This window comes from Rhipicephalus sanguineus, chromosome 6, assembly GCF_013339695.2.
Source record: "Rhipicephalus sanguineus isolate Rsan-2018 chromosome 6, BIME_Rsan_1.4, whole genome shotgun sequence".
NCBI lineage: Eukaryota > Metazoa > Arthropoda > Arachnida > Ixodida > Ixodidae > Rhipicephalus > Rhipicephalus sanguineus.
Genome location: NC_051181.1, coordinates 127,073,826 through 127,100,246, shown reverse-complemented (window position 1 = coordinate 127,100,246; position 26,421 = coordinate 127,073,826). Strand labels below are relative to the sequence as shown.

General features: G+C 47.5%; 1 protein-coding gene across 1 annotated transcript in view; it reads left to right on the top strand.

Moving 5' to 3' along the window:
* Window positions 1-26,421, top strand: part of LOC119397528 (calcium-activated chloride channel regulator 2) — a 571,535-nt gene that overhangs the window by 476,948 nt on the left and 68,166 nt on the right. The window contains 2 exon segments of the mRNA XM_049417066.1: window positions 8,098-8,425; window positions 9,223-9,391. Of these exon segments, the coding sequence (XP_049273023.1) occupies window positions 8,098-8,425; window positions 9,223-9,391 (497 nt within the window).

Here is a 26,421-nt window from a genome sequence, read left to right as displayed (position 1 = left end):
ACGGCTCGATTCGTGCGTAAGTTAAATTAATGGCGGCGCCCCAACCGCGCTCTGAGGGACCATCAACTTGAAAACGTCCCGAATCGCGAACTCATCGGTTTTAAGGCCGTGAGCACGTCTTAGTTTATACTGTCACGGGACTTTTCAATTTAGAGGCACGAGCGCCGAACACTCCTGTTCTTCTTCCGAGCACTTCCGGTCGCGCTCTTACTTACGGTTTTAAGAATACTCATAAAATTTGTTTAAAAAAATAAAACTGGGTACGATATCGATGGTTCTGGTTTGTGCTAAGAGTTATATCGTATACGTATGATATCGGTGGGTAAGTTTACTTAAGACAAGGGCCAATTAACTCTCAGAATAATTAATTAAAATTAATTAAATCAGTTCATTGAAAGATCACTCCGTTTTCTTGCGAGCAGCTGGGACTGTTGCAGCCCCTGGCGGAGCAGATTTGAACTACGCGCTTCTTTCTGCGTGGCCTCTGAGATCAGCTTCGGCATTGCGACGAAGCACAGTGTTAACCCAAGGAATACACTGTGCCCTCACCATTTGCCCTCACCCTTTTTCGAACTTAACTCAGACATATGGGGAAGACACAGAAAAAATTGCCGCTCAAGATTAGGGCGACTATACTTTCTTCTTACACTATATTGTTAAGGGGAGTATTTGCGCCGTAGTATCATTGAGAAGCAGGAGTTGAATTTCACGTACCCGTGAAAATATATCTGTGCGCGTCCGTGGTGTTTTGGCACATCACATTATACATGCCAGGCGTATCAATAATTTAATGAATTGCCAGTCCGCCGCGGTGGTACAGTGGTTACGGTGCTCAGCTGCTGACCCGAAAGTCGCGGGTTCGATCCCGGCCGCGGCGGTCGCATTTCGGTGGAGCCCTTCACAACGGCGTGCCTCATAATAATATCTATCTATCTATCTGCCTGTCTGTCTGTCTGTCATAACGTTGTCTTCCTGGGGTTCTTTAACGTGCACCGATAGATCTAAATACACGGATGTTCTTTACATTTCACTCCCGTCGAAATGAGGCCGCCGTGGCCGAAAATCGAGTCCGCGCCCTCGAGGTTTAGGAGCGCGACGCTAAGCACTCGCTAAGCTACACCACGGTGGGGGCAAGCGTGTGAAATTTGAGAGTCACTAAACAGGCAATTAGCGGCGGCAGGCGAAGCCATTGTTCTGGCTTCACATTCGATCAGCGCGCACATACTTTACACATATATGAGTCGGCAAGCGCGATGTGCCGTTCAAAAGTCGTGCGCGCACGAGGTGCCACCGTCGGAACGCTTTAATGACTCGGTAATTTGAGCTCGCGCGCAAAATGTGGGGTCGCATGCGGAGCTACATAGGGCGGCGCTCGAATTGCCCAGTCATTAACCATTACACGAACGGTTCTCAATAGTCGTTCATCGCGGCGCCGTCATTCGACCCGCGGTGTGCATTATGCACGATACGGCCGCTTTGTGCTAATTAGAGGCAGCAGTGGCGCTGCCGCGCCTGTATGCATGGACGGCGTTGCGTTAATTGCCGCCACGTGTTGCGCTTTGCCGTGCGTGAGAAATAGAACCGCGTTAGAAAGCGGTGCCGTCTTTTCTCGTATTCGTCGACAAAAAAAGAAAAAAGAAAAACGATTCTAGAAACTATTTTACAACCGCCGCTTTCTCAGGTAAGAGAAAATGCGTCTTAGACTTTATACATACGCTGCACGTCATGCGTGTTATATACATGGTTTATTCCTGCATATGGCTGGAACATGCCGTATATCTTTGCGTAAATGGGACGAGGGACTCGCTTCGTTTCGAAGTGTGCACACAGTTTCACATGTCACGCGTCCAGCGTCCAGAAAGCGCTTAGCTACGTAGTGTATGATGACGACATTACGTTCCAGTTGTCATGACGACGGAGACGTTTCATATATCTGTAATGATAAGACTTACGCAACTTGCTGTAATGTTCAGTCTTATATTTCAACAGGTTAGGCCGGCGGACCGAAACACTGTTGTGCATAAGGCAATGGTAGCGCAAAGTTGCGCAAGCCATATTAGGGGCGAAGCACCTCAGGGCCGAGGCATGTCCGTCCATCCGTATGTCGGCGTCCGTGCTTACACACCTACTCGACCACTCGTCATGATTCACTTCGTGGAGATGCGTGTTGTTTCATTATTTATCGTCTGGTCTGTTGAACACACACACACGTGTGTGTGTATATATATATATATATATATATATATATATATATATATATATATATATATATATATATGATAACGAGAACTTCTTCTGGCTAGCGTAATAAAAATTGTGAAAGACTTCGTACTACAATATAGGTAACAAATATTTATTTTACCCTGACAGTTTCGGCTGGAGGACCAGCCTTCTGCAAAGGGTGTAAGCGAAATGAAAAGGCCATTGCCGAACCCGCTGTACAAGGGCCGCCCACCCAGTTTGGGGTCCATAGAGAGAGAGAGAGAGAGAGAGAGAGAGAGAGGTAGTGGTGTGTGTATGCCTAAGTGCTCAAACTTATTTCAAATAATTGCTTTCAAGCACATCCGGGTGCATATTACTAATGTTGGGCGCTTATAAATGATATTTTTCTTTCGCGATTTCAAGTAGTGTTCATTTCTGTATTCCCAACGAAATCGTAGGTAAATTAAAGAAGGTAATTAAATATTATAATTCAACGTATAATTGCATCACCAGATCGACAAGAGGAAAAACGAAGTCGGCCGGCATTTTAGACTGTCGAAATGTCACTGGACGCTCGCGTGCCTCGAGCAAAAGCTACGGAAATCGCAATAAATACATTAATAAAAAATGGCACACAGTATGCGGCCAGTTTTTAGGGAAACGACCTTCGTTGCTCAATCTTACACGTGCCCAGGGTTAACGTTACGGCTTCATTCCCAAAGTGGGAGACGTAATCCCGCTGACTCTCGTGGATTTAGAAGCGGGGGTGAATTTCCTTCGAAACCGAGTCCCCCTTGCGAAACACGGTCGAGACGTCTGGACTTAACCGCTAAGCGATATTCGGCCACGAAGCAATTCTCCGTGCTGAGCTCGGCACACTCCAACATGCTACAGGTAAACCGAACTTGCCTGGACTTTTAAAATTAAAATTAGTTTTTTTTTTGTTTTTAATAGAGATGTGCAGGCATCAGCGGTTTCTTCAAGTCTGAATACGTGTTCAGCCTCTTCGTCACAGGTGTCCATAAGAGCGGTGTTGCTTAATCTGTACAGAAAAAAAAAAAAGAAACGGAGCTTAACGTCGTAGCAATCTCCAGATTGGAGGTGCGGTGTAGTCGAGATCTGAACATGTAATACAGGAACGCAAACAAAAATGAACTGGCAAAAATAATAATAATAATAAAGATATCGCTGCGCTAGCCACTTCGTCGTTTCTGCCTCCGTCGCGTATGCGACCTGTTACACGTTCAAATATATATATATATATATATATATATATATATATATATATATATATATATATATATATATATATATATATATATATATATATATATATATATATATATATATATATAATTCTTGTAACCAACTTGTGATGATCATGGTAACAAAGATTATGAAGATTTCGACGTTCTGGTATTCCATTACTAAATGTCCAACAAACAAAGAAGAAAGAAAGAAGCTTCTTCTATGTGTAAAGAAACGGAGGCAAAAGTAAGACGTATACACAGAACACGCGCTACACTACAAACCGTGTTTATTGGGGAATGTACATGAATGTACACTAACTCAAATCACAAAGATCTCTTGCGTATGGTATGGTCTGAGCCTAGATACACAAGTCTGAGTATATTGGTGAAAAGTGAAAAGGCGCGCAAGACTATGCATTCTGGAAAACTGTTCGCACTTGATTTTGTAAATCCATGGGCTTTGAACGCGCGCGCGTACGCACGCACGCACGCACACACATACACATCAAGTTCACGTACAACGCACCCGTCTTGTGTTTACCGTGACCAGAGCAGAAGACAGATGAACGTTTACACAAGAATGGACGGTAGTATATGCGGTTTCAGCACGAGCGGCGACTTGGTCAACAACCCGACCAACGTGATTCTGCGAGTTCTCAACACCGCAGACCCGAGTTCCCAAAGAAAGTTGAGTTATCCGTTGCTCCGCTCCCGGCACTTACACTAGATCGACCCCTCGCCATTTCCCGTAGAGTCCAGAGCAGACGCTATATATCTGATGGCGCCGCCGCAGCGCCGGGTAGCAAGCAGACGACTCTCCCTTCTTTTTTTTTTTTTTCGTCTTGAACAGACTTTCTGTAGACGTCGTTTGTATACGGCTACCAGACGTCTGTGTATACTACGCAACCACGCCGCGGTACGCGCATTAGAGATATAAATAAGAACGCTCAGCCCTCGCTATCTTCTTTTATCAGAGGGGAAAAGGGAGCGGGCAAACCGCTACCGGCTATCTCATCTACTTAGGCTCAACGAAAGCTCGTGATTCTGTGAGCTAGCCGGGGAGATCGCTAAGCGAAAAAAAGAAAAGAAAAGAAAATGCGAAGATGGCTAAAGTTGCTAGTGGTAGCGGTCGGATCAGATGTTGGGCCGTCGGAAAAATGGATCTCGGGCCGCGCTGACGTTAAACGTAGTACATACGCGGGGCCAAATTGCGCTTTCGCATCGAATGTCGGTCTTCCTTATTCATTCCCGAGTCTGCGTGGTCGTCTTCTTTCCTCCTTCCAACCTATAACCCGTTCCTGTTCTTTATATCTTTCTTCTTTTTTTTTTCTTTTTTCATCTACATACTCTTCTTTAGTCTTTGTCTACTATTGGAGCAAACGTGGGCATAATGTCTATGCGCTGCTTACGCAAGCTTTCTCGCTGCCCATTTCCTATTTGGTTCACCTGTGCCGCCTGTCTGTCTTGAGAGAGACTTTTCGAAGCTTTGCTATCTATCTATCTATCTATCTATCTATCTATCTATCTATCTATCTATCTATCTATCTATCTATCTATCTATCTATCTATCTATCTATCTATCTATCTATCTATCTATCTATCTATCTATCTATCTATCTATCTATCTATCTATCTATCTATCTATCTATCTATCTATCTATCTATCTATCTATCTATCTATCTATCTATCTATCTATCTATCTATCTATCTATCTATCTATCTATCTATCTATCTATCTATCTCTGACTACCTTATACCGGTGTGACACGGTCACTTTCGATCGAGATCGGGCCTGATCTGGACGGAACTATTTCATCGTGTTTGCCTTCTTTAGACAAGCTGCAGAAGGGGGCCAGTCATGGGCTTAATCGCGATCAGCAGTGCACCGTGTGTTACCGGTATTACTTTAGTACCGTCCATGTAAGTAAATCTCGTCTTGCGTCTGATTGTGGTACATTTCTTTCTTGTTTTTTTATTGTCTTGACTTCAGTCATGAAAAAAAAAAACTGAGATGAATGATGTTTGCGTGGTCAGTTTGAGCGTTCAATTGCTTCCTACTTCCAAAATCAGGTTATACATACATACATACATACATACATACATACATACATACATACATACATACATACATACATACATACATACATACATACATACATACATACATACATACATACATACATACATACATACATACATACATACATACATACATACATACATACATACATACATACATACATACGACCTTCTAATGCAGGTTGAAAACACCCTGAGGCAAGGCTGGCCCCCTCCTCCCCGTTGAGGGGAGGGAGAATGAACGCACCGCGTCACCAATATTCGCTGTAGTCGGATACAACTTTAGAAGTTCGCGGCATTTCCTCCTCAAAGGCGGATGCACAAAAGCCTGCACCAATGGACGCGCACTCCAGATTGACGTCATGAGCCGGACGGCCGGTGACTCCGCCTTCAAAGAACATGGCCGAGTGCATGAACGGGACTATTTCTTTTGTCGCGGAGGGGCGATCGGCTGTTGCGCTTCGGTCGTTTGGGAGGGGCCTCTCGGGACTCCTTAAAGGTCCCATAAATCAGCCAGAAGTCGAAATTTTGTTAGCGTCACAGTTGTGCACGAGCCTACAACGAACACGCAGCCGTGAGAATTTTTCAAACGGTGCCGTAATAGTGGAGCTACACGCGCTTGATGATCCAAAAGAGGCCCTCGCTCGTTTCGCTCTTTCCTTCGCCATGCTCCGTTCGACGGCTCGTATCTCCTCCTGACCGAGTGCTCCTTCTCACCAAGCGAGGAAAAAGAGCGGCGAGCGCGCGTACCTGCAAACAGACAAACAGGTTATTTTTGTGGGTGACATGAGCAGACGCGAATGTTGACGTCACGGTCAACGCTGGGGATTACCGAAATGCCCCGAGAGGAGAAAGAATTGTTTCCTGAAATTTGCGCCGCGACTGTGGCTCGTAGTGCTGCCTCGTTTGGCATTGTTGATCGTGACGACATTCTGAAATCGATGTGCGCGTTTGCTTGAAATGTTAAAAAAAAATTATCGGGGCTGGTTTAGGAGCCCTTTAAGTCGTATTGGACTACATTCGACATTTACTGGCCCAGTGGCTACAGTCCTCTTCGACAGCCTACACGTATAGCACTCGTGTCTCCGGCGACACCTTTTTCTACAAGTGAGGAAATCGACTAACCCACACAGGCGCGAATTCAAGAAGCGTTGCCTCGCTTTTGAAGCCATTGTTTCGGTGAAAGCCGAAAAGGGTTGGGGGGGGGGGGGGGAGAAAAAGCAAACCCGGAAACGGTCGAACGTATGCTTCTTCGGAGGCGAATTCAAAAACGCGTTTCGTTCAATCTTCCCGCAAAACGCGAACGCGTTCCGCATTGCGTGCCATCACTCTTCCGTTTTCCGCTCGCAACGCGCAAATGGCATGAACTCCTTCTTTGTAAATATAAATAAAAAAAGCAAAACACGCCGTATGCCTTTTCACGTGCGGCAGGGATCGGTGTGTCGGAGTCAAGACGACTGGCATCTCAGAGCCTATACTGGACGCGATGTGGGGCTGCATTAATATTTACGTGTTGTTACATATAACAACACGTAAATAAAGTTCTTCCATCCATCCATTACATATTTACTATGCCATAAGGCAACCTCATTTTAGGAGCAATAAGGAATAAAGCAAAGAAACAACGTGATGTAACACAACCAAAGCTACAAGGGAAGTAAATGCAGAATTCTTTTTGTATCTTCGCGTCACAAAACTGGTGAACGATAACTTCTCTCTTTCGAGAACCACGAATATACAAGTGAACTGCACGCTGATGCTCTCATTGTAAATTTTGCGCGCTGTCGGGTGCTATAAGCTAATTTGAACTTTGTGTAACATTTGCTTTCGCGGCTTCCAACCTAACCTGTCTCGTTTGTTTGAGGCGGCGAAAGCCTCCTGTTTAGAGAGTGGACGTTTGGGCCAGTTGGTGATGCATACCTGGTAAAGTGATCGCTATATACTAACAAGAGTTATTAGTAGCGCTGGTCCCGCCTGTCTCAGTTTTCTGCCTCGCTTATTGCGCGTCACCTTACCAAGTACACCGAGCTTCATATTAACTGTTTATTTCTTATTTGCTTCTTTGTTTTAAACCAGAGTCTTCTTGTCTTTTTTTTTTTCCTGGGTCCCAGTGTAACGCTGTCTTTCGAACGGCTTATCCCGACTGGAGGTAACTCTCATTTATCGTCTATGGCTTCTAGAATAGAGTTCACTAACGCCCCCAACGTCGCCGGAATGACAGTCTTGAAGTCGAAGCGTTGTGGTCGCGAAGACCCAAATGCTGTGCGACTGACATCACTTCAGTGCACAATGAAATAAGAGTTCGAGAGAAATCCTTTCGGGTGATGAATACCGGATATCGTAAATTCGACACAGGACAAAGAAAGAACACAGATACACAGGACAAGCGCTACTCGCAACTAAGCTTCATTTGGAAAAGTTTCCCTGCTTTATACACAGCCGTGTTAGCACGCGCAGGCGCACTGCGCGACTCCCACGTAACTGTTATCACACTTGTAGCACGCCTGACACGCCCAGCCTCCATTAAAACGTCCTTTTTTTTCTTCCTGTGCTCGTCGTGTGCAGGCGCTTCTGCGGAACGCGTCCATCAGCCTGTTCCAGTCGACGCGGAACCGGGCCTTCCTGGAAGAAGTGATCGTGCTGGTGCCCAAGTCTTGGGGTCCCAAGGAGACGTGGGCGCGAGCCCCGACGCCCGCTGTGACCCGCGCCGGCTGGCAGCTGCACCGGGACGCCGACCTGCGGCTTGAGCCCCAGGGAGGGCCGTTCGGCGACAACCCGTTCACCGTGCAGCACGCCGGCTGTGGACAGGCCGCGAAGAGACTCGCCATCAGCGCGGGCTTCCTAGCGCTGCTCGAGGAAGGAGGCCCCGCGGCCAGCAAGTACGGTCCGCCTGGTGAGTGTCGTGATGACGTCACCCATTTCGGGAAATAGAACAAAAGGAGGGGGATTAGGCAAGGGCTCGTTTTCTTTGTTAGATGCGACTCAGTGAAAGCAATGGAGAATGACGTCAAGGAAGGCATAGGGGACATTATTAAGGCGAAAGCCTTGCATGCCTCATCAATCGAGAAAATTGACCGTTAGTGTCGGTGGCGTCAGCATCCTGGGGTGCCGGCGTCGACACCAGTGATGCAAAAAATCATCAGCATGTGATGACGCCACCCTATGACGTCACATGACAGTGTCGTTTGATCAAAGGTGTGCCGATCACGGAGGCAATGCAAAATCCAGGTGAAGTGCAGAAATCTTGCAATGCCTTCGATCCTGGAGGCAGTGGAAAAGCACGTTAAGTGCAGAAAACATTCGGAGGGGGGCGGGGGAGGATCAGTATATCGACCGAGAAGAAAAATATGGATTTCGTGGTATTGGGACGTTAGGCCCCAACAATTAATTAATGCACCCACACAAAGTGCTCCGGCGCTTCATCGAGAAGGGCACCTTCTGCAGGTCCTGCTGGGTGAATATTCTGGCATTCTTTTTTAAATGTACTGAGTAGTTCCCTAACTCTCTCTCTCTCTCTCTCTCTCTCTCTCTCTCTCTCTCTCTCTCTCTCCTCTCTCTCTCTCTATCGCGCGTACGCATTAGCCACTCGCGAACTTGTTTAGGTGTGTTTTTGTCCTCAACCAGATAGCTCGGGCTTCATGTTGCACGATAGCCTCAATATTAATCAATTCACACTCTCGTTTCTCACAGACCGGGTGTTCGTACGGGAATGGGCGCACTACCGGTACGGCGTGTTCACCGAGACCGGCTACCCGGGTGACCCTCTGTACCCCGCCTACCGCGCGCGGTCCGGCGGCAACGACCCGGCCGACGTGGCCCTCACCAGCTGCACCAACCAACCGCTCGAGCTGGACTGGAGGTACGTGCCTTTCTCCACCACTGGTCATTCGCGAAACTTCAGCTAAAGACAGCTGCAAGTTCATCAAGGGCTGTTCTCGTGCCCTTTCGACAGTCGTTCATTCGTTAATCTTTGGACAACAGCATAAGCAAACTCAGAGACCGTCTTGTCGTCTACTTACATATATTTCTTTCTTTTTTCTCTTATTAATCATAGATTTGAAATGAAACTGAGCAATCACCTATTCTTATATTTCTTGGACTTCATGGTGGAGCATTTGTTTCCCGCATGCTTCTTATACCCGGCACCTGCAGTCACAGTGTCGATCCTGGCCTGCCCAGATAGCAGGTCTCTCCGACATCATATGGCAGTGCCCCGTACTGCTCTAGAAACCTGACAGTGATACTGAACTACACTTTCTTCATGCGAGTGTGTACACGATACAAGAGCCCACCAGAAGTAGCGCTCGCAAGCATAGGCGTGCGCGGACACTCGCCCCCTGATCATGCGCACAGCCACAGCCACACGCCAGCCAGACGAGGACAGAAGCGCACAGCCAGACGAGGACAGAAAAGAGTACGCGTTCTTTTCTGTCCTCGTCTGGTTGCGCGCTTAAACACTATGTCTTGCCAACACACCCAAACTGCCACGATCGCAAAATTCGCAAGGACAGCTGGACTCGTCTACTGGCCTCCCACATTGCCACCTCTGAAGCAACAGAAAACACAAACAGCTAGGTTTCCCGAACAACGTTCACCAAGAATCGAATCCATTCTATATCTGTCCCTCCTCTCTCTCCCCCTCTCTCTCTTTCTCACGCTTAGCGAGCGGAACAAGAAGCGTAAGCATATATAACGGAGTTGTCCGGCATTAGGCGAGACTGTTCACTGACCTAGGCCCCCCTTTCGTTCTCTTCTCATGCGGTTAAAGCGAAGGAAGCACCCGTGGCGTGCTTAGTTGAGCGCTCACGCACACTGCCTCTTTCTCGTCGTCCTCCTCCGTCCTCGGGGCTTTCTCAGACGACGCGTCAGAGAGGTTGAGACGCGCAGTACGAGGAGACGACGGGGGCGTCGCGCCCTGTCGTTCTTTTCCCCCTATGAACCGCGGTGTCCGAGCCCTGTTCCCTGCCCAGGGGTCCATTGTTCGCTGGAGTCCATCGGTCCACGCCCTACCGCCTTCCCTTGTCCAACGCTCGCTCGTCACGCCACCAACCTTCAACACCACGCCCCCATGTTTCTTGAATACGCCAAGCCGGTTGCTAGCCTTCCTTCGAACCTCTTATTCATTTTACTTTCCTCTTATACTTGGTTCGTTCGCGCGATCGTTCGATCGTCAATACGTGGTCTTGTCTCACGACACTACTCTCTCGTAGGAACGTGTTGAACGTGGAACGCACCTACCGTAAGAGCTTAGCGGCTAAACTTTCGCACCGTTAAGCTCGAGGATCTGCTAAACTCGCGGTAAGGAATCTCCGCGCTCGTGCACGGTCTTGCCGGGTGAGCACTTATTAATCACTATACAACAAAACGCACTGTAGAACGTGAGCGGCCTTTTAATGCGCGTTCACACTTGGCCTCGAAGCGAGCGAAAGCGGCAAGACTCACCAGAAATCCGCTCGCTTCGCCGCCTAAGCGGCCGTAAAACCACGCGGTGAGGCCGAGGCGAAAAAAATCGGTCCGAGACCAGTTTTTCCGCCAAGCGATAGCGGAACGCCTTCCCGCTTCACGGGAAGCTGTACGTTGGCAGAACTAGCCCATAAACTAGTGGACGTAAACATTGGGATGAAAATTCAAAATGGCGGCCAACGAGTGAGCGGTTTTCTCGTCGGCGCAATTGCAAACTACCCGTGCTGTACGGGAAAACTCACAGCCTCTACAAGGACGCGTTGCTCAAGAACTTGATTTGGATTAAGATTTCCGAGAAGACTGGAGATAGGAGACGGTGCAGCAGCGGCGAGTAGGCGTGTCCCAGCATATGTAGCTTTCTCGCAGCCGGGCGAATCTGTCGCCGCCCCTGTCGGCGTGTCCGCTTATGTAGCTTCTGCTGGGGAATCGCCCGAAACAACAGCTTGAAAACGTGAAAACTTTATTTCTTTTCCGAGTTTTGCATGCATAATTTGAATTCGGTACGAAATAAGGAGTTCTGGAAACGGGCGAAATTGAATGCATTTTTTTTTTCATTTGTTGACGGTTAGGTAGAAGGTGGCGAAACCGGTGGCAGCGACATGCAGCAGCGGCAGAACAAATCTGAACGTTCTCGCCGCGCGCGATCTCGGTTTTCCGGCCGCTCTGGCGTTTTCGCACGCTCTTCGCTTACCAAGTGTGAATCAGACAGGCAGGCAAAGAACTTTATTATTGTGCGGCTTCAGCGTTTAGTCAGCCGCTTCACGACATATTCGTTTCACATGGGTTGCATTCCGAGCGTTGGATATTAGTAAACTTTGCTTATACAGGAAAGGAGGTGACGCACTAACGCTAGATACCATTGTACAGCAGTCGCGTCAGTGCCACCGCATTTCGTGTTCTTGAGACGAATGACGAAAAGAAAGAAAGAAAGAAAAAGAAAGAAAGAAAGAAAGAAAGAAAGAAAGAAAGAAAGAAAGAAAGAAAGAAAGAAAGAAAAGAAAGAAGAAAGAAAGAAAGAAAGAAAGAAAGAAAGAAAGAAAGAAAGAAAGAAAGAAAGAAAAAAAAAGACTGTCGAAATGTATGTAATGGTCGAAGTTTGTACGAAGGCTTCAGTCGCGTGGAGTGCGCAATTCAATTCTCGCGTCCCGCACTGCCACGCGGGGGCGCCGGCTCCATTCTAAATGCAATCTCACTGTGCCTTTCCGGCTCACCCCCCCCCCCCCCCCCGCCTCCCTTTCTCGGGGGACTTTCTATCGTATCGAGGTATTTCGCATCTCGATATTGCCTTGTTTCGTAACCACCTGCAAGAACGAGCGGACGGCTAACAGGCGCACGCATGCGCGGCAGCAAAAAACCTTCGCCTTTCGTTGTGGGCGGGTGGGCGCGAATAAAATTCTCTCGTCAATTTCTCTTTCTCTCTCTCTTCCTCGTTCTCATATTTGTTCTCCTTGTCGTTCTCGTTGTTCAGCGTCAGCGCCGTCGCGGGCCGAAATTTCACCACCGTGCGGCGCTGCGTGAATTCCCCATAACGTCTCGTCGTTCATTGGTTCAAATCGAGAAGCGATTGCTGGCGTTGCCGACGTTATCTGGACGCTATTCCGTAACTGTTCATCTCCTCGGTCACTTTTTTAGATGTGTAGCGGTGTCGTAATCTCTGACGTGACATATTGTTCGAGCGCCGTTAAAGATTTGAAAAGAAACAGCGCTCCTATATGGACATTTATCAACGAGTCAAATCGATGTCACCGTGGAGCCCTTATGAAACCTTGAATGACTGCAGCGCGGCAATATTTCTCCGGCGCCGAATATGTCGGTAGACGTTGAAATAAATTACCTTTACATATTCCGATCTTCATAGGAACACCGACATGACGTTATCAACTTATTTTGGTGTTACAACAGAGGTCTAAGCTAGTATATTTCTAAATAAATGCGTGCGAGCGTCTGTGAAGCCGTCATAAATTAATAATTCTTTATGTGAGCTTTAGTTTCTGTTTCGACATCCAGGAAGTGCGCGCCTGTGTTTTTCTGACACGCTCGCCCGTTCCGTCGTTTACGACCGCTGTTGCGTTACCAGACGCTATAGCGCTGTCAAAAAATAATAAAAAGAAATAACGCTTCGGGAAAAGGCACGTATTATGATCGTTTCTTCATCTCTCAGCAATGTCGCAATACTGATGGCGTCATTCCAACTCGACCTTAGCAAATTTGGCTATGTATCATGACATCATTGTAAAAGAACGGTTTGCTGGCTTTGGTGGGGCTTCACATATATAGATATAGTATTAAACTGTACGCATTATGAAAAAAAACAAAAAAACACGACGAATAAACACTGAAGTGTAATTGTCTATTCATAGTTCAGCGCCGGTTTGTCGTGTCTTGTGCGCAGCTTCACGCTGTAGTTCAAGTACGTCATCACTCTAATCGCCAAGTAGGCATCCCACACTAGCAAGATGGTGTACGACACTTTTTAACTGGTCATACCAGCGTCGCCGACTCCAGTTACTATAGAGATGAAAAGAAAATGACATTTCAAATTTCATCGACCCAGGTTTACCAAGGTCAGCATTATTCAACGTTCGCATCTCCTCATTTAGACCGTAAACACACGCCCGAGTCGTGCGGAGCATGCGCGTTTGGATATTTTTAGTTATCGGAAGCTCCTTCCTTGCCTTGAGCAATTCGAGGTGTCACGCTGAATGAGTTTCACGTGGCTCCAGTCCTCCTTCCACGGGTTGCTAGGCTTTCCGTTCTGGCGCTGCCGCTGGTTCAGCGTAATGTGCGAACAATACCCATTGCTCTAAGCCCGATATTCTAAAACGAACTTCACAGTCCTAAATTAAAGTGACTAAGAAAGCATTACCCATTCCTCGTAGTTGCGTTGTGTCATCACTTGCCCGTCACTGTGGTCTAGTAGTTGTGGTGCTCGAATGCCGACCCGAAGGTCGCGAGATCGAATCCCGGTCGCGGCGGCCACATTTCGATGGAGGCACTTAGATTTAGGTGTACTTAGATTTAGGTGCACGTTAAAGAACACCAGATGGGCGAAATTTCCTGAGCTCTCCACTATAACGTCTCTCATAATCATATCCTGGTTTTGGAGACGTAAAACCCCAACAATTAATATTATAGTGTCATCACTTTTTACTTGCGATACGGCACAGTTTTCAGCTTCAAAAAAAGAAAAAGAAAAGAAATATGTTGTGAGAATGTCGGAACACTCTTCTTCGGGCAAGATTCTTTTGTATTGTTTGTTATCTATGTATAACACGCGTGTAACAGTAATCGTGAAACAACTTCCCGCGTCTCTAGAACCATCTAAGGAAAAAAGTGCTGAAACACGAAGAAAGCACTAGTTATAACCCGTTAGGTTAGCGTCCGTCTTCCATTTCCTTTCTAACGCGCGCTCTCTCCGAGTCTCGTTTACATATAACGGCTTCGAAAAGTGCAATTGATTCCTGGCGTTCTGCCGCGAACAAGGAGGCGCCCTGTAAACAGGAAGCGAACCCAAAACCGAAACACCCCAACAAAAAGAATCAAACTTTCGCGTGTAAACAGAGAAAACTGTTCGAGACGCGAGCCAAGCAAAAGCGTACGCCAAGATGCCGAGTTGCAGCGAGACGCTGTTTGCTTGTTCCTGAGGTGAAATAGAGTCGACCACGAAAGACGCAGAGAACCTGCTTGCTTTAAGAAAAGCAAATACTTAAAGAAACAAAAAAAAAAGAAAACAACGCGCGCGACAAGAAGCGAAATGGTACACCTATGGCAGTCGAAATGTAATCGTTCAAAAAGGGGCGCGCAAAAGATCGGCCAGAAGCGCCGTTTGAAGATCGCGTCACCGTCCTGTCCGAGATGCGGCTCCGACCTTCTCTTTCTTTCGTACCGTTATTTTTTATACTCTTTTCTTTCTTTTTGTTTCGTCTTTCGACTCTCTTTTCGTGGAAACCGATGTTTGCTCTCGGGAATCGAATACGGGGAAGGATGAGGAGGTTGCACTTCCACCCCGAAGCGAGTGAGCTTCGCAGGGATAGCCACGGCCTTTGGAAAGAACCACCTAGCCGTTCCTTACCGTTGGCTCTTACGTAGAATACCGGAAGTAAAAGAGCACCTGGAGTGGCAGTCTTGGCTACCCGCTTTCTCTGTGGTATTTTGAGAATGGCGAGGATTAGAGTTACTGCACATACTACCTTTAAGCAGCAGAGTAGCCCCTATGGGCTTTCCAAACGTAGCTATAGCATCCGTGAATGTCGAAGAGGCTGATGCTCGGGCCAATTTCTGTATTTTGCGATACAGAAATTGCTGCCGCTGCAGCGAATTCGATTGACAATACTGATCGCCATTCAAGTTCATCGACGACAGACATGTTGTCGATGAACTTGAGACGACAGACATGTCGATTGGCGACACGCGAGGCATGTCGCCTGCAAGAACAATGCGCCTGCAAAAACAAAGTACGGCTTCTCCGCATAGCTCTGTTTGCTAGCCAGGCAATATGGCGGGCCTACGCGCAACTCTGCTCTACCTAAGGGGTGACATATATAGCAACTCTAGCGAGGATTCTTGGTGAGCGGCCCTTTGCGGAAGTCCCTTGGAGAAAGCTGCGGCGGTTAACGATGGTCTGTGGACAGATGATGTAAACATAGTTAACGACATTCAGAAACGTAAAGAACGCTCGAAAATGAGAGACACATCTATACCGTCCATCATGTATCTCTCGAGCTGTTTATATTTGTGGTGTAGTGGTTAGAACGTCCGCCTCCCACGTGAGAGGTACGGCGTTTGATTCCCAGCGTCACCGGACATTCACCGGTATTTCTTTCTAATGGGGCGATAGGTACCACGGCCTAGTGCTCGGTGTTCTGGATATTCGTATCGCGAAAGGGGTGGTATTTTTGCTCCCTCCTTTCCTTTCCCTCCGACGACGCTTCGCCTTGCACTGCCCTGCACTTGCAGACGCAAGAAAGCAGCTCGCTAACAAGTGCAATCTTGTCGGTATGTCCTGTGCAAGGACGTTAAGGCCCTGTGCGATGCTGCAGGACATTCTACATCCCTCCGGCTGTGACGATCGTCGCCGCTATGCTCCCGCTGCCCCTGTCTGCTTCCTCGATGAAGCGAGCCTCGTCAAACAGCCGCTCGCCACGGCGGCTGCAGCGCTTCTCCTGCTGCTCCTGCCTTTCTAACTCTCTTTTCTTCACTCTTACTGTCCCTTTGATTGCCATTCCCCGGTGAATGTCTCGGTTGAGGTGTCCTCAGTGGAGAGACAGTCATCGTGCACTCCAAACCCAACTTCTTTACCTTTCCTTCAAGAATCACTAAATCCCTTCTTTGTTGCAGAAGTAAGCGTCATCTCCAACCTCAAACCACTATACGTAGCTCCTTATACACCTTCTTACTTTTTTCCATGACGCTTGTCCCACGTTTACCTTCATTTCTTTAGCTTTAGCTTCCCATCTCTCTCTTGCTCTGTACCTCTAACTTTCAAACTACCCCATCCATTTCCCAATTGTGGGGTAGCGGACCGGTTATTCCGAATTGGCTAACCTACCCTGGCCTTCCACTCGATCCTAACTAAAGCTTATGAATGACTCTTCTTATGTATACACACAAATAGTACTGTACGTACTATTTGTGCGTATATGATGTATATGTGATCATTGTATATATACCATAGTCATCACCCGACACCTGGAGTAGCAAGTCAGGCGACAAACCAGGCTAACCTCTCCGGGAATTTCATTAAAGAATATTATCTCTCTCTCACTCGATCCTCTTTTCCTTCCCTCCTCAGAGCTACGTCCCGCTGCATGTTTGGCACTTCGAACATAACATGGAGACATGGCGGGGTATCTCCGAGTTTCACTTTTCAAAGCGTCGTCTCCACTCCAGGAGTGTATGCTCCTGACCACCTCCATCGTTCGCTCTTTTCACTTCGGGTATCTTGTTTTACTCGTTTCTTTAGCGCATCCACTCTTTGCCATTCTCCAAGAGAACTGCAACGTGGCGAGGCACGCGCTTGGGTAGGGAAGGAGGGGCGCACAATCGATGCCGTCGCGGTCCCCTGGAGGGCGTTTCGAGGGCCACGAGCTCTACACGGGCAGTAAAAGAGAGCACACTCGCACTACTTCGGCGTTATACTCGTCCCTTCTCGTTGCCGTTATACCGCCCCTTTCCTGTCCACGCCTTCCTTCTTCTCTGACTTCGTTTAACTCTTCGGAGCCTCGTATGGTGTGTATACAAAAAGGGTGAGGCCCGCATTCTGGCAACACGCTTCACGGGTCTCGGAGCATGGTGCCACGTTTTATCATGTATGTATGTATGTATGTACGTACGTACGTACGTACGTATGTATGTATGTATGTATGTATGTATGTATGTATGTATGTATGTATGTATGTATGTATGTATGTATACGTGGGCGTGTATCTATCCATCTATCTATCTATCTATCTATCTATCTATCTATCTATCTATCTATCTATCTCGGCACGGGGGGGGGGGGGGGGGGGGAACGTGTTAGATTAAAATTTCACGTCCGTTTGTGTTCGCTTGTCCTTGCACGGTAATTCAAAGGAAAACTTGTGTGTAAGGAAGACGCTGTCACCTCGAGAACGGCAGTGTCCATAGGCGTGCGTAGGGTTCACCATTAGGGGGGGGGGGCGAAGGTTCATCGCAGCGCCCCCCCCCTCTTGTAAGTCAATGTATAGGGCAGATTTTGCCCCCCCCCCCCCTGTTCACACGCCTATGGCAGTGTCCTTAAGATTGTGTGCCCGTGCGTGCAAATTGGAGAGAGAGAGAGAGAGAGAAAGGGATATTGACCACATGTTCTGATTTCTCTGTGCACCGTCTACTCTGTTTCAAGTGTTAAAGCACTTATCAAATCACTAGCTCCAGATCAACTTTAATGGCTTACATAAGCAGCGTGCACATCTCACAATAATGGGGCGTCATACGTGGAAACGTGCCCATATACGGCTTTCGCCATTTGTATCCCGCTATCATTAGGATGCTTCAAGCAATCATTATAGCAATAATGTATGAGGCTTTACGTCGCAAACCTGCAATATGAGGCGCCCATAATGGAGCGCTTCAGATCATCTTAACCATCTGGAGTCCTTTAACGTAAACTGACATCGAACACTACACGAGCCTCTGGCATTTCGATGGTGAAATGCTAGAGGCCCGTTTGCTATGCGATGACAGTGCACGTTAAAGACAATGAGGTGGTCAAAAAGGAAGCACAGTGTGATCACGAGTCGTGACATATGGGCGTGCAATTTGCAAGCTTTCGCTCGAGCGGCTTCACCATATCCCTCTTCGGAATCTTCCGGCCTTCGATATCGAGATGCGTGAGCGTTTTCGTGTAAGTTGACCGCGCAGGTTTTCTCGTGTCCGCGCGCAACGTACTGCGCAGGTCGTTCGACTTTCTTTCTCGCTGCTAAAAGCATCCGTCGCATCGCGTTTCACGCACGACTGAATCTACGGGAAAAGGCCACTCTGACGGGCCGTTCTTGAAAGCTTGAAGTCTCAAAAAGTTTTTCCGTAGTGACGGCTTTTCAGGAACAGCCTGTGACTTTTGACTATAGCGAAGGCCAGAGATGACAAAGGCATTTCCGCGGTAGCATCTTCGGAGACAAATCACTTGTTCGCGAAAAGGCCTTGTAAGCGAAGCGGTCTTTTCCGTACTGAGGGCGTATTTTATTTTGAGCCGCATCGAACTTTTGCGTCTTCTTCTTCTTGGATGAAGGACATTTTCGTTGAATTGCCCGACCTTGAGTGACAATTTAGAACACGATCTCATCGCTTCCCCAGCCGCAGTGCCTCGTGAAAAGTAAACAGGAAATCTCCAAATATTCTTCGAGGTTGCAAGGACAACCGGTCAATGTCAGGAGGCATAATGACAAGAGAATCATTTCCGAATAAGCAGTGCGCATTTGTTGGATTCTTCTAAATTCCCAAGGCAAGCGGCCCGCCGCTCGCTGTACTAACTGTTATAAACCGACTGAAATCCGCCATTTGTTTCAATAAGCGCGTAACATCTAATGCACATATACAAGTCAAACGACAGTTTTCGCACGGAGGTGATTGTTTAGCTACCTCTAGCACTGTATCCTTCACGTATCCGTGTGCCGTTAGACATAGTAAACATGTCTGGAAAGTACAACACACATGCGTTTACAGGGGGCGAATGTTGTGTTCTTCGTGCATCAGAACGGGAGAACTGAGGCTAGGTGCACTAAGAAAACATAAGAGAAAAAAAATGCGTTTCCCTTAGCGTACTGGGAAAGCAAACGAGAGAAAGAAGAAGAAGCAAGACAGGAAAGCAAGGAACAACGGGAGGGAAGTCTTGCGCGACCTAGTTCATCAAAGCGGCCGCCGCTTCCGCACCATCGGGGCCTGATTGGCTGCATGAATAATTAATAGCACCGTTAGCTGTTTCCCCTTTCCTTCCTGCCTCTCCTACAAGGAACGCTGTGTCGTCCTTCACCCCCTCACTCTCTCTCCCTCTTCCCAGTGTTAGCGCTATCACGCCTCGCTCTTTTCTTCGCGATCTCTTATCTCTCTCTCTCTCTCTCTCTTTTTTCCTATTCGTCTTCGCTAAGTCGCTCTTCGCTCGGAACAAGCTCGCGTGCCTTGTTCGGCGCGCGAACGTTCTTCCCAGCCCCGGAAAGGGTCCGCCGTGTTATTTACTTACCTGGTCGCCCGTTTCTTTCCTTCCCTCAAGCCCTTTCTCAATTCTTTCCTCAAACCATCGTTCGGCGCTCCGTCTTCGTGCTGGGCTTTCTTCTTCTCTATACGGTAGCTTTACCGTAGGCGTTAGTCCTCAATCATTCTCCGATCTATCTATCGCCTTACTCTCTCTCTCTCTCTCTCGGTCTATCATCTTCCTCTTCTGGGACGACCTGCTGGTGTCTGACTGCCTGGCCATGTAATTGGCACTGAATCGCACCACCAACTTCCCTTCCTCTTCCTCCTCTCGACCACCTCCCGCATCCCGTCTACTCCGGCCCATCGCAAGATGATAAATGCTCCCTACGGAAGAATCTGTCTCGCGGCCTCCACCCATCTGTACTCGCTTTTTTCTATTGTTCGCGTCCCCTGCGGACTACCTTAGCACTCTCTCTCTTTCCTTCACCCTCTCCCATCTCTCTCTCTCGTCTACTTACCCTTGGCTCCTCAAAAAATTGCTCTTCCCTACAGCTCTCGATCGGTGGCGTGTTTTCCTTCGATCTATAAATACACCAACCACGTGCGCACCTTGAACCCATCTTTTCGTTTAGTCTACAGTTCATCCGTCTCGCTCTTCTTTTTCTTTTTTTATTTCTTCGTCCACCCTTCCTTTTCTAGGAAACACGTGTTTTTTTATCACGCGAGTTTCCCGAGCTCTTTCACCTTCTTTTTTTATTTTTTTTATTTGTTCTCTTTTCTCGGAACCGTTGCAGACTGTTTTCTTCCAGCCTTTCTTTATCTGTTAGAGAACACGCGTGACCATTAACCCCCCCCCCCCCCTTTTCTCTTTCTCTCTCTTCTGTTTATGAACCTGCCGCGCTGCGCTAGTGGTCATGGTTCTGGACTGCTGACCCGAAGGTCGCGAGATCGAATCCCGGCCGCGGCGGCTGCATTTCAATGGAGGCGAAATGCTAGAGGTCCGTGCACGTTTAAGGTGCAGGTTTAAGAACACCATGTGGTCTCCGCTACGGCCTCTCTCATAATCCTATTGCGGTTTTCGGACGTAAATCCCCAACAGCTATTATTATTATTATTATTATTATTATTATTATTATTATTATTATTATTATTATTATTATTATTATTATTATTATTATTATTATTATTATTATTATTATTGTTGTTGTTGTTGCTGTTGTTGTTGTTGTTGTTGTTGTTGTTGTTGTTGTTGTTGTTGTTGTTGTTGTTGTTGTTGTCTGTTTAGCTGTCAGATCTTTCGCCACGCATTGCGTTCTGGCCGGCAAGGTAACAACGTGTTCCCGCATGTGGAAACGTGCGCTTTCCTAAATTAGAGCATTGTTCAGCACAATCTTCGCGCCTTTTTCCAGACCAATGAAAGCGCTTACTCATCTATGAAAAGCAAGGAGACCAGCTTAGCCAGCTTAGCATAACCAGCTTAGCATAACCGGTATGCTACCCTGCACAGGGAAATGGGATGGGGGAGATTGAAAGGAGAGTAAAAAAAAGAGAGAAATATGAAGATAAGGGGAGCAAAACACCTTTTCAGCGCGCTTTGTCCTGTACCATTCTTCTCTTCAAACGTTTGAGGCACTAAAAAAGGATTTTCCTTGTCAAAGATGTACCACCAAGCAGCCCAAACAGTGACCTTCCTGCTTATTTATCCTCATTGAAAGCGGTGATGTTTGTTGACAGTTCCAAAACATCTATGAATAATATCTTCTCGTGCGGGCGCGTTTGTATACAACTTGCCGCGTCTCATCGAAAGATTACGTCATCAGGTTTAAGCGGCGTGTCCAGTGGAGCAGCTTGTTGGTTATTCATTCTGCAGGCGGCTGCTCGCGTCTTCTACGTCCTTCTCTTCGTCGACATCCTTCGCATTTTTTTCCTGCGTAATATTTCATGAGGGCGAAAAAAAAATAAATATCTCACTCTTTTGTTAGCGGTCGCCGCTTTTGCTTATAGCTGCATTGTTCACCTTATTTATGCATGCATTTCCGGGAGGAGCAGTCTAATCTCGTTGTCCCAGCTTCCATGATCCGACCCCCCTCCTACTCTCCCCTTGTCTGCGGTGAGCATAACTTGTACGATAACCGCGCGCGTAGAAAGAGCTCAACCGCGAGAAAAACAGTGTGCAAACAAGCTCGGCCGATTGTGAGGCGTGAGCCGCTTTAATGTTTGCTATCGGTGCACCGGTATAAACATGCATTGCCCCACTCCCACCCCTACCGCCACCATCGCGGCCCTCTAACCTACCAACACGGCTACTAGCGTTTCTCTGGAGTACAATATAAGCATAATTCGCTATACGGCTTCCGCATTATCATGCAAAAGTATGCAACCACATCACACTCCAACTTTTGAACTGTTTTATTGTCATGTTGATTCTTTTTTGGATAATATCATATTAGGCTGCAGCATCGAAATTCAGCTGCGTGGTTCAGCGTGGCACTGTTAAAATTAACATGCGCAGAGGCGCACATATTTTCTCTCTCTCTTTCCGTCTTTCACCCTGTTGTACTTATAGACTTAATGAGTTTGAGCAAGGCTGTCTACATGACAAACATGATCCCAACGCATTGCAAAGTTAACCAGGGGTGCAAAATTTGGCCCCATAGGCATGCCCCGAGCATGACGAAGCAACTTATTCACTAGCAGCAGCTCGGCTTAGTGACGATCCGTAGCTGCTACAAAACAAAGGGCGCTTCAAAGTACGGTCTTTGGATCGGCTTTAGTTGAGTTATATAGAAATTGAACATATCTATTAAGGACGAAGCGAAACTTCTTTATCAAATAAAAGTTTGTCCTGACGCTGCAAGTCAAACTTAAGTGAATCATTACGCATAAAAAACGGTAATAAATGGTAAGAGGGGTACAGTGTTAACACCATTCTTAGCATAGTATTCTTGTCAACAGAAAAAGAAAGGGGGAGGGGGAGTTGGGGGGCTGCTGAAGCTCGGTGACAAGCCATCACCTACCCGCGTGTCGTCGGTCAGTTGGACTTTGTTTTTTCTTTTTTTAATAGAAGATTAAAGTAGGTCCAAATGGTCGGGCGTCCATCCCGTTATACACGGCGCTCCAGTGCCTGGCGTCCTATCTAATCACCGTGAAAAAAATCAAGCTGATGCTTTATCACCGGAAGATGCGCCTCTGGAGGCTTCATATTTTCTCCTTTGTTACTACGGCAGTATAGCACCACATAGCCGACCAAAAACCGCGCTCATTTTTCACTCGAACGGGCGAAGCTGACGCTCCATGGTGGGCCGAAGTTGTTGAAGACGCGATACGCGGCTACGCTGTTTAATCGCGTGTACATTATACATACGCCGTACTCGTGACAAACATCGGTATTATGCTGTCTCGCGACACATTATAGCTTTTTTCACCGGCTATGCGCGCGCAGCCTTATATTCCGCGAACGCGAGAGAGCATTAACAAAAGGGGCCCTAGAATTCTCGCTTCTCCACCTCTGGTTTCTCATTTGCATATATGGAACCGCGAATTTCTCGTCCAGCCATCGTATTATAGAAGAAAGAACGCGCACTAGCACACCAAAGTCTGCTTCTCTGAAGCCATCGTCCTTAAGAAGGCTGAGCACAAAGAATCTGCGGCGTCGACACCCGGTACTTATTTTTATTTATTTTTCGACGAGACGCCTAATTTCCCATCTCGCCATTCTTCTATACAGCTTTCCCTTCCTCGTCCTCAAATTTCTCCCTGTGGTATACAGATATGTGTATGAAGGAGAAGCCTCACTATAATGGGACAGGGCAGCAGGCTCATCGTCTTGGTGCGCTTGAATTACGCGCCCATGAAGAAAACATTAGCCTCGCATTGAATCAAGACTCTGGTCGCCTTATCGTTCCTTTTTTTTTTTTTTTGACTTCCCGCCTTCCGATTCATCTCGGGAGTAAAAAAGAAAATTCTCAGCTCCCGTGATTTTCACTCCAGTCCATTGTTATCGCCGCCTGCGTTATCCTAGAGAAAGCGGATGGAAGAGTCCGGGCCATTGTGTGTGGGGTATTCGCGACTAAATATTTTTTTGCTGATGTTTCCTTTGAAAACGAAGCATCGTTTTGCATTCACCCATTCCCCCCCCCCCACACGCGCGCGCGCACGCGCGCACACACAAACACACACACACACACAATTTGTGTGTGTGTGTGTGTGTGTGTGTGTGTGTGTGTGTGTGTGTGTGTGTGTGTGTGTGTGTGTGTGTGTGTGTGTGTGTGTGTGTGTGTGTGTGTGTGTGTGTGTGTGTGTGGTGTGTGTGTGTGTGGTGTGTGTGTGTGTGTGTGTGTGTGTGTGTGTGTGTGTGTGTGTGTGTGTGTGTGTGTGTGTGTGTGTGTGTGTGTGTGTGTGTGGTGTGTGTGTGTGTGTGTGTGTGTGTGTGTGTGTGTGTGTGTGTGTGTGTGTGTGTGTGTGGTGTGTGTGTGTGTGTGTGTGTGTGTGTGTGTGTGTGTGTGTGTGTGTGTGTGTGTGTGTGTGTGTGTGTGTGTGTGTGTGTGTGTGTGTGTGTGTGTGTTGTGGTGTGTGTGTGTGGAACGTTTGTGGAACGTTGCACTTCAAGAGCTAAATAGTTTGTAGGGTAGTTAATTATCTAGGTCGCGATCACCAATGTCATGTTGCCGTTCAGAGCTGCAGACGTCTTATGAAACTCTGCTGAAAAACTTAAAAAATATTTCGTCTGCGAACTAATATCGGAAGCTAGCTTCTCCTTATAAAGACTATATTTGTGGTGAAGCCAGATCTCACGACGCCATCATGGCTCCGTTAGTTCAAGCCGCCTAGTTACTTGGCGAAGCCAGGGATTTGCAGAGCGCATATTCTCACGATTTGAATATTTTTGGTTTTTCTTTTTTCGATACTTGCACTCTGCGTGCGTGTGAATGCACGCAGGCATTTCGGGTACCATTTTTGATCGTACGATTACTCAACATTTATTAAGCCTCATCGCACGCAAACACTGAGCGGCTTTGGGCACAACACGAGTGATGCAAAAAAATAATCACAAATCGGCAAGATTTGTGGTGTCATCACGAGGTCACTGCGAGATGTAACGTGTCATAACGACGTCATCACATGACATCGTATGTTGGTCAAAGGTGGGCCAATCACGGAGGCAGTGCAAACCCAGGTGAGGTGCCTCCGATCCTGGAGGCAATGCAAAACCACGTTAGGTGGAGAAAGCTTTAGGAGGGAGGTGGGGAAGGGTCAATACATTGACTGAGAAGAAAAAGAGGATGGCTTTTTTTTTTGCCTTCAAGTCGTCTTAGGTGAATCCTAAGATGGAGTGCGCCGACACCAGAAGTGGTCATATTGTCACATAAGTGTTTGCGCCACTGTGGACTAGAGCACGCTACTAGCCGAAGACGAAGTTGAAGTGTCTCGGGCTTAGATCGATGCTGGCGTACTGGTCATAGTGCGTCAACGCTACACCCCTTACGTATTGTAAATACACTGTAAATACTGCAACTCTACGCGTAACATTTTCGTGGAGGTGCGGGGTAGTCTCTACGAAAGTCGGACCTGGATCTCCGCAGCGGACGTCACAACGGTTCCGCTGCTATGGCTACCGTAAGCGTCCCGGCCACTCCGACACCAGTGCAATACGTCATGAACCCGCTACGTGATCCGGGAATCTTCACCGGTACTGGCAAGGTAGACGTCGAAGAGTGGCTGGCGATGTACCAGCGTGTCGCCAACAGTTACAGGTGGGATCCAACCCTTATGCTAGCGAACGTGATATTCTACCTGGGGGAAACCGCAAAGGCGTGGTTTGAGACGCACGAAACCGAGCTCACAAGTTGGGACATTTGCAAAGGGAGGCTACGTGATCTCTTCGGGAGACCAATCGGACGCCAAGCGGAAGCCCAGAAGGAGCTAGCCTCCCGTGCCCAGAGGTCCACCGAATCGTACATCTCCTACATTCAGGACGTTCTGGCACTTTGCCGAAAAACGGACAGCAACATGCCGGAGGCAGATAAGGTCGGACACATTGTGAAGGGCATCGCCGACGATGCATTCAACTTCTTGCTTTGTAGGAGCTGCACAACAGTTGATTCCCTCATTAAAGAGTGCCGCCACTTCGAACAAGCAAAAGGCAAGCGCATCGTTCAACGCTTCGACCGGTTTCCTAATACAGCTCTGACCTCATCCTGCAACGAACCTGCGCCTTTGCTTCAACCAGCATCACCAACTTTGACGCAAGCCATACGTCGCGAACTTGAGGCTATGGCTCCGAGCGCTCGTGGTCCTCCTCATACGCATGACAATCTGACAATCTCACTAATTCAAGCTGTTGTTCGCCAGGAAATTGCGAATATGGACTTCCCGTCCGCCATTAGGCCCCGTCCCACCTCTACCGCTCCGATCACTGCCTCTGCCGCACCTCGACAGTATTTCGCGCTACACTACACGTGTAAATATTCGTCTAAATACTGCAACTCTACGCGTAACAATATGTACGACGATTGGCAAAGTTATATAAGTATAGATACTTTGCCAGTGTCAATGGTTAGCCCGTGTCAATGAGCTGACTGAACAGAACCTCCAACAGTGTGCTTTCTCATTTCAGCACCAAGTGGGGCGCGACATTAGTGAGGTCGCGATCGCCCCTGCCATTTCGCCGTTCACAGCTACAGACATCTTATGGAACTCTACTGAAAAACAAAAAAAAAACAAAAAAAATTCGTCGGCGAACTAATATTGAAAGCTAGCTTCACCTTATACAGACTA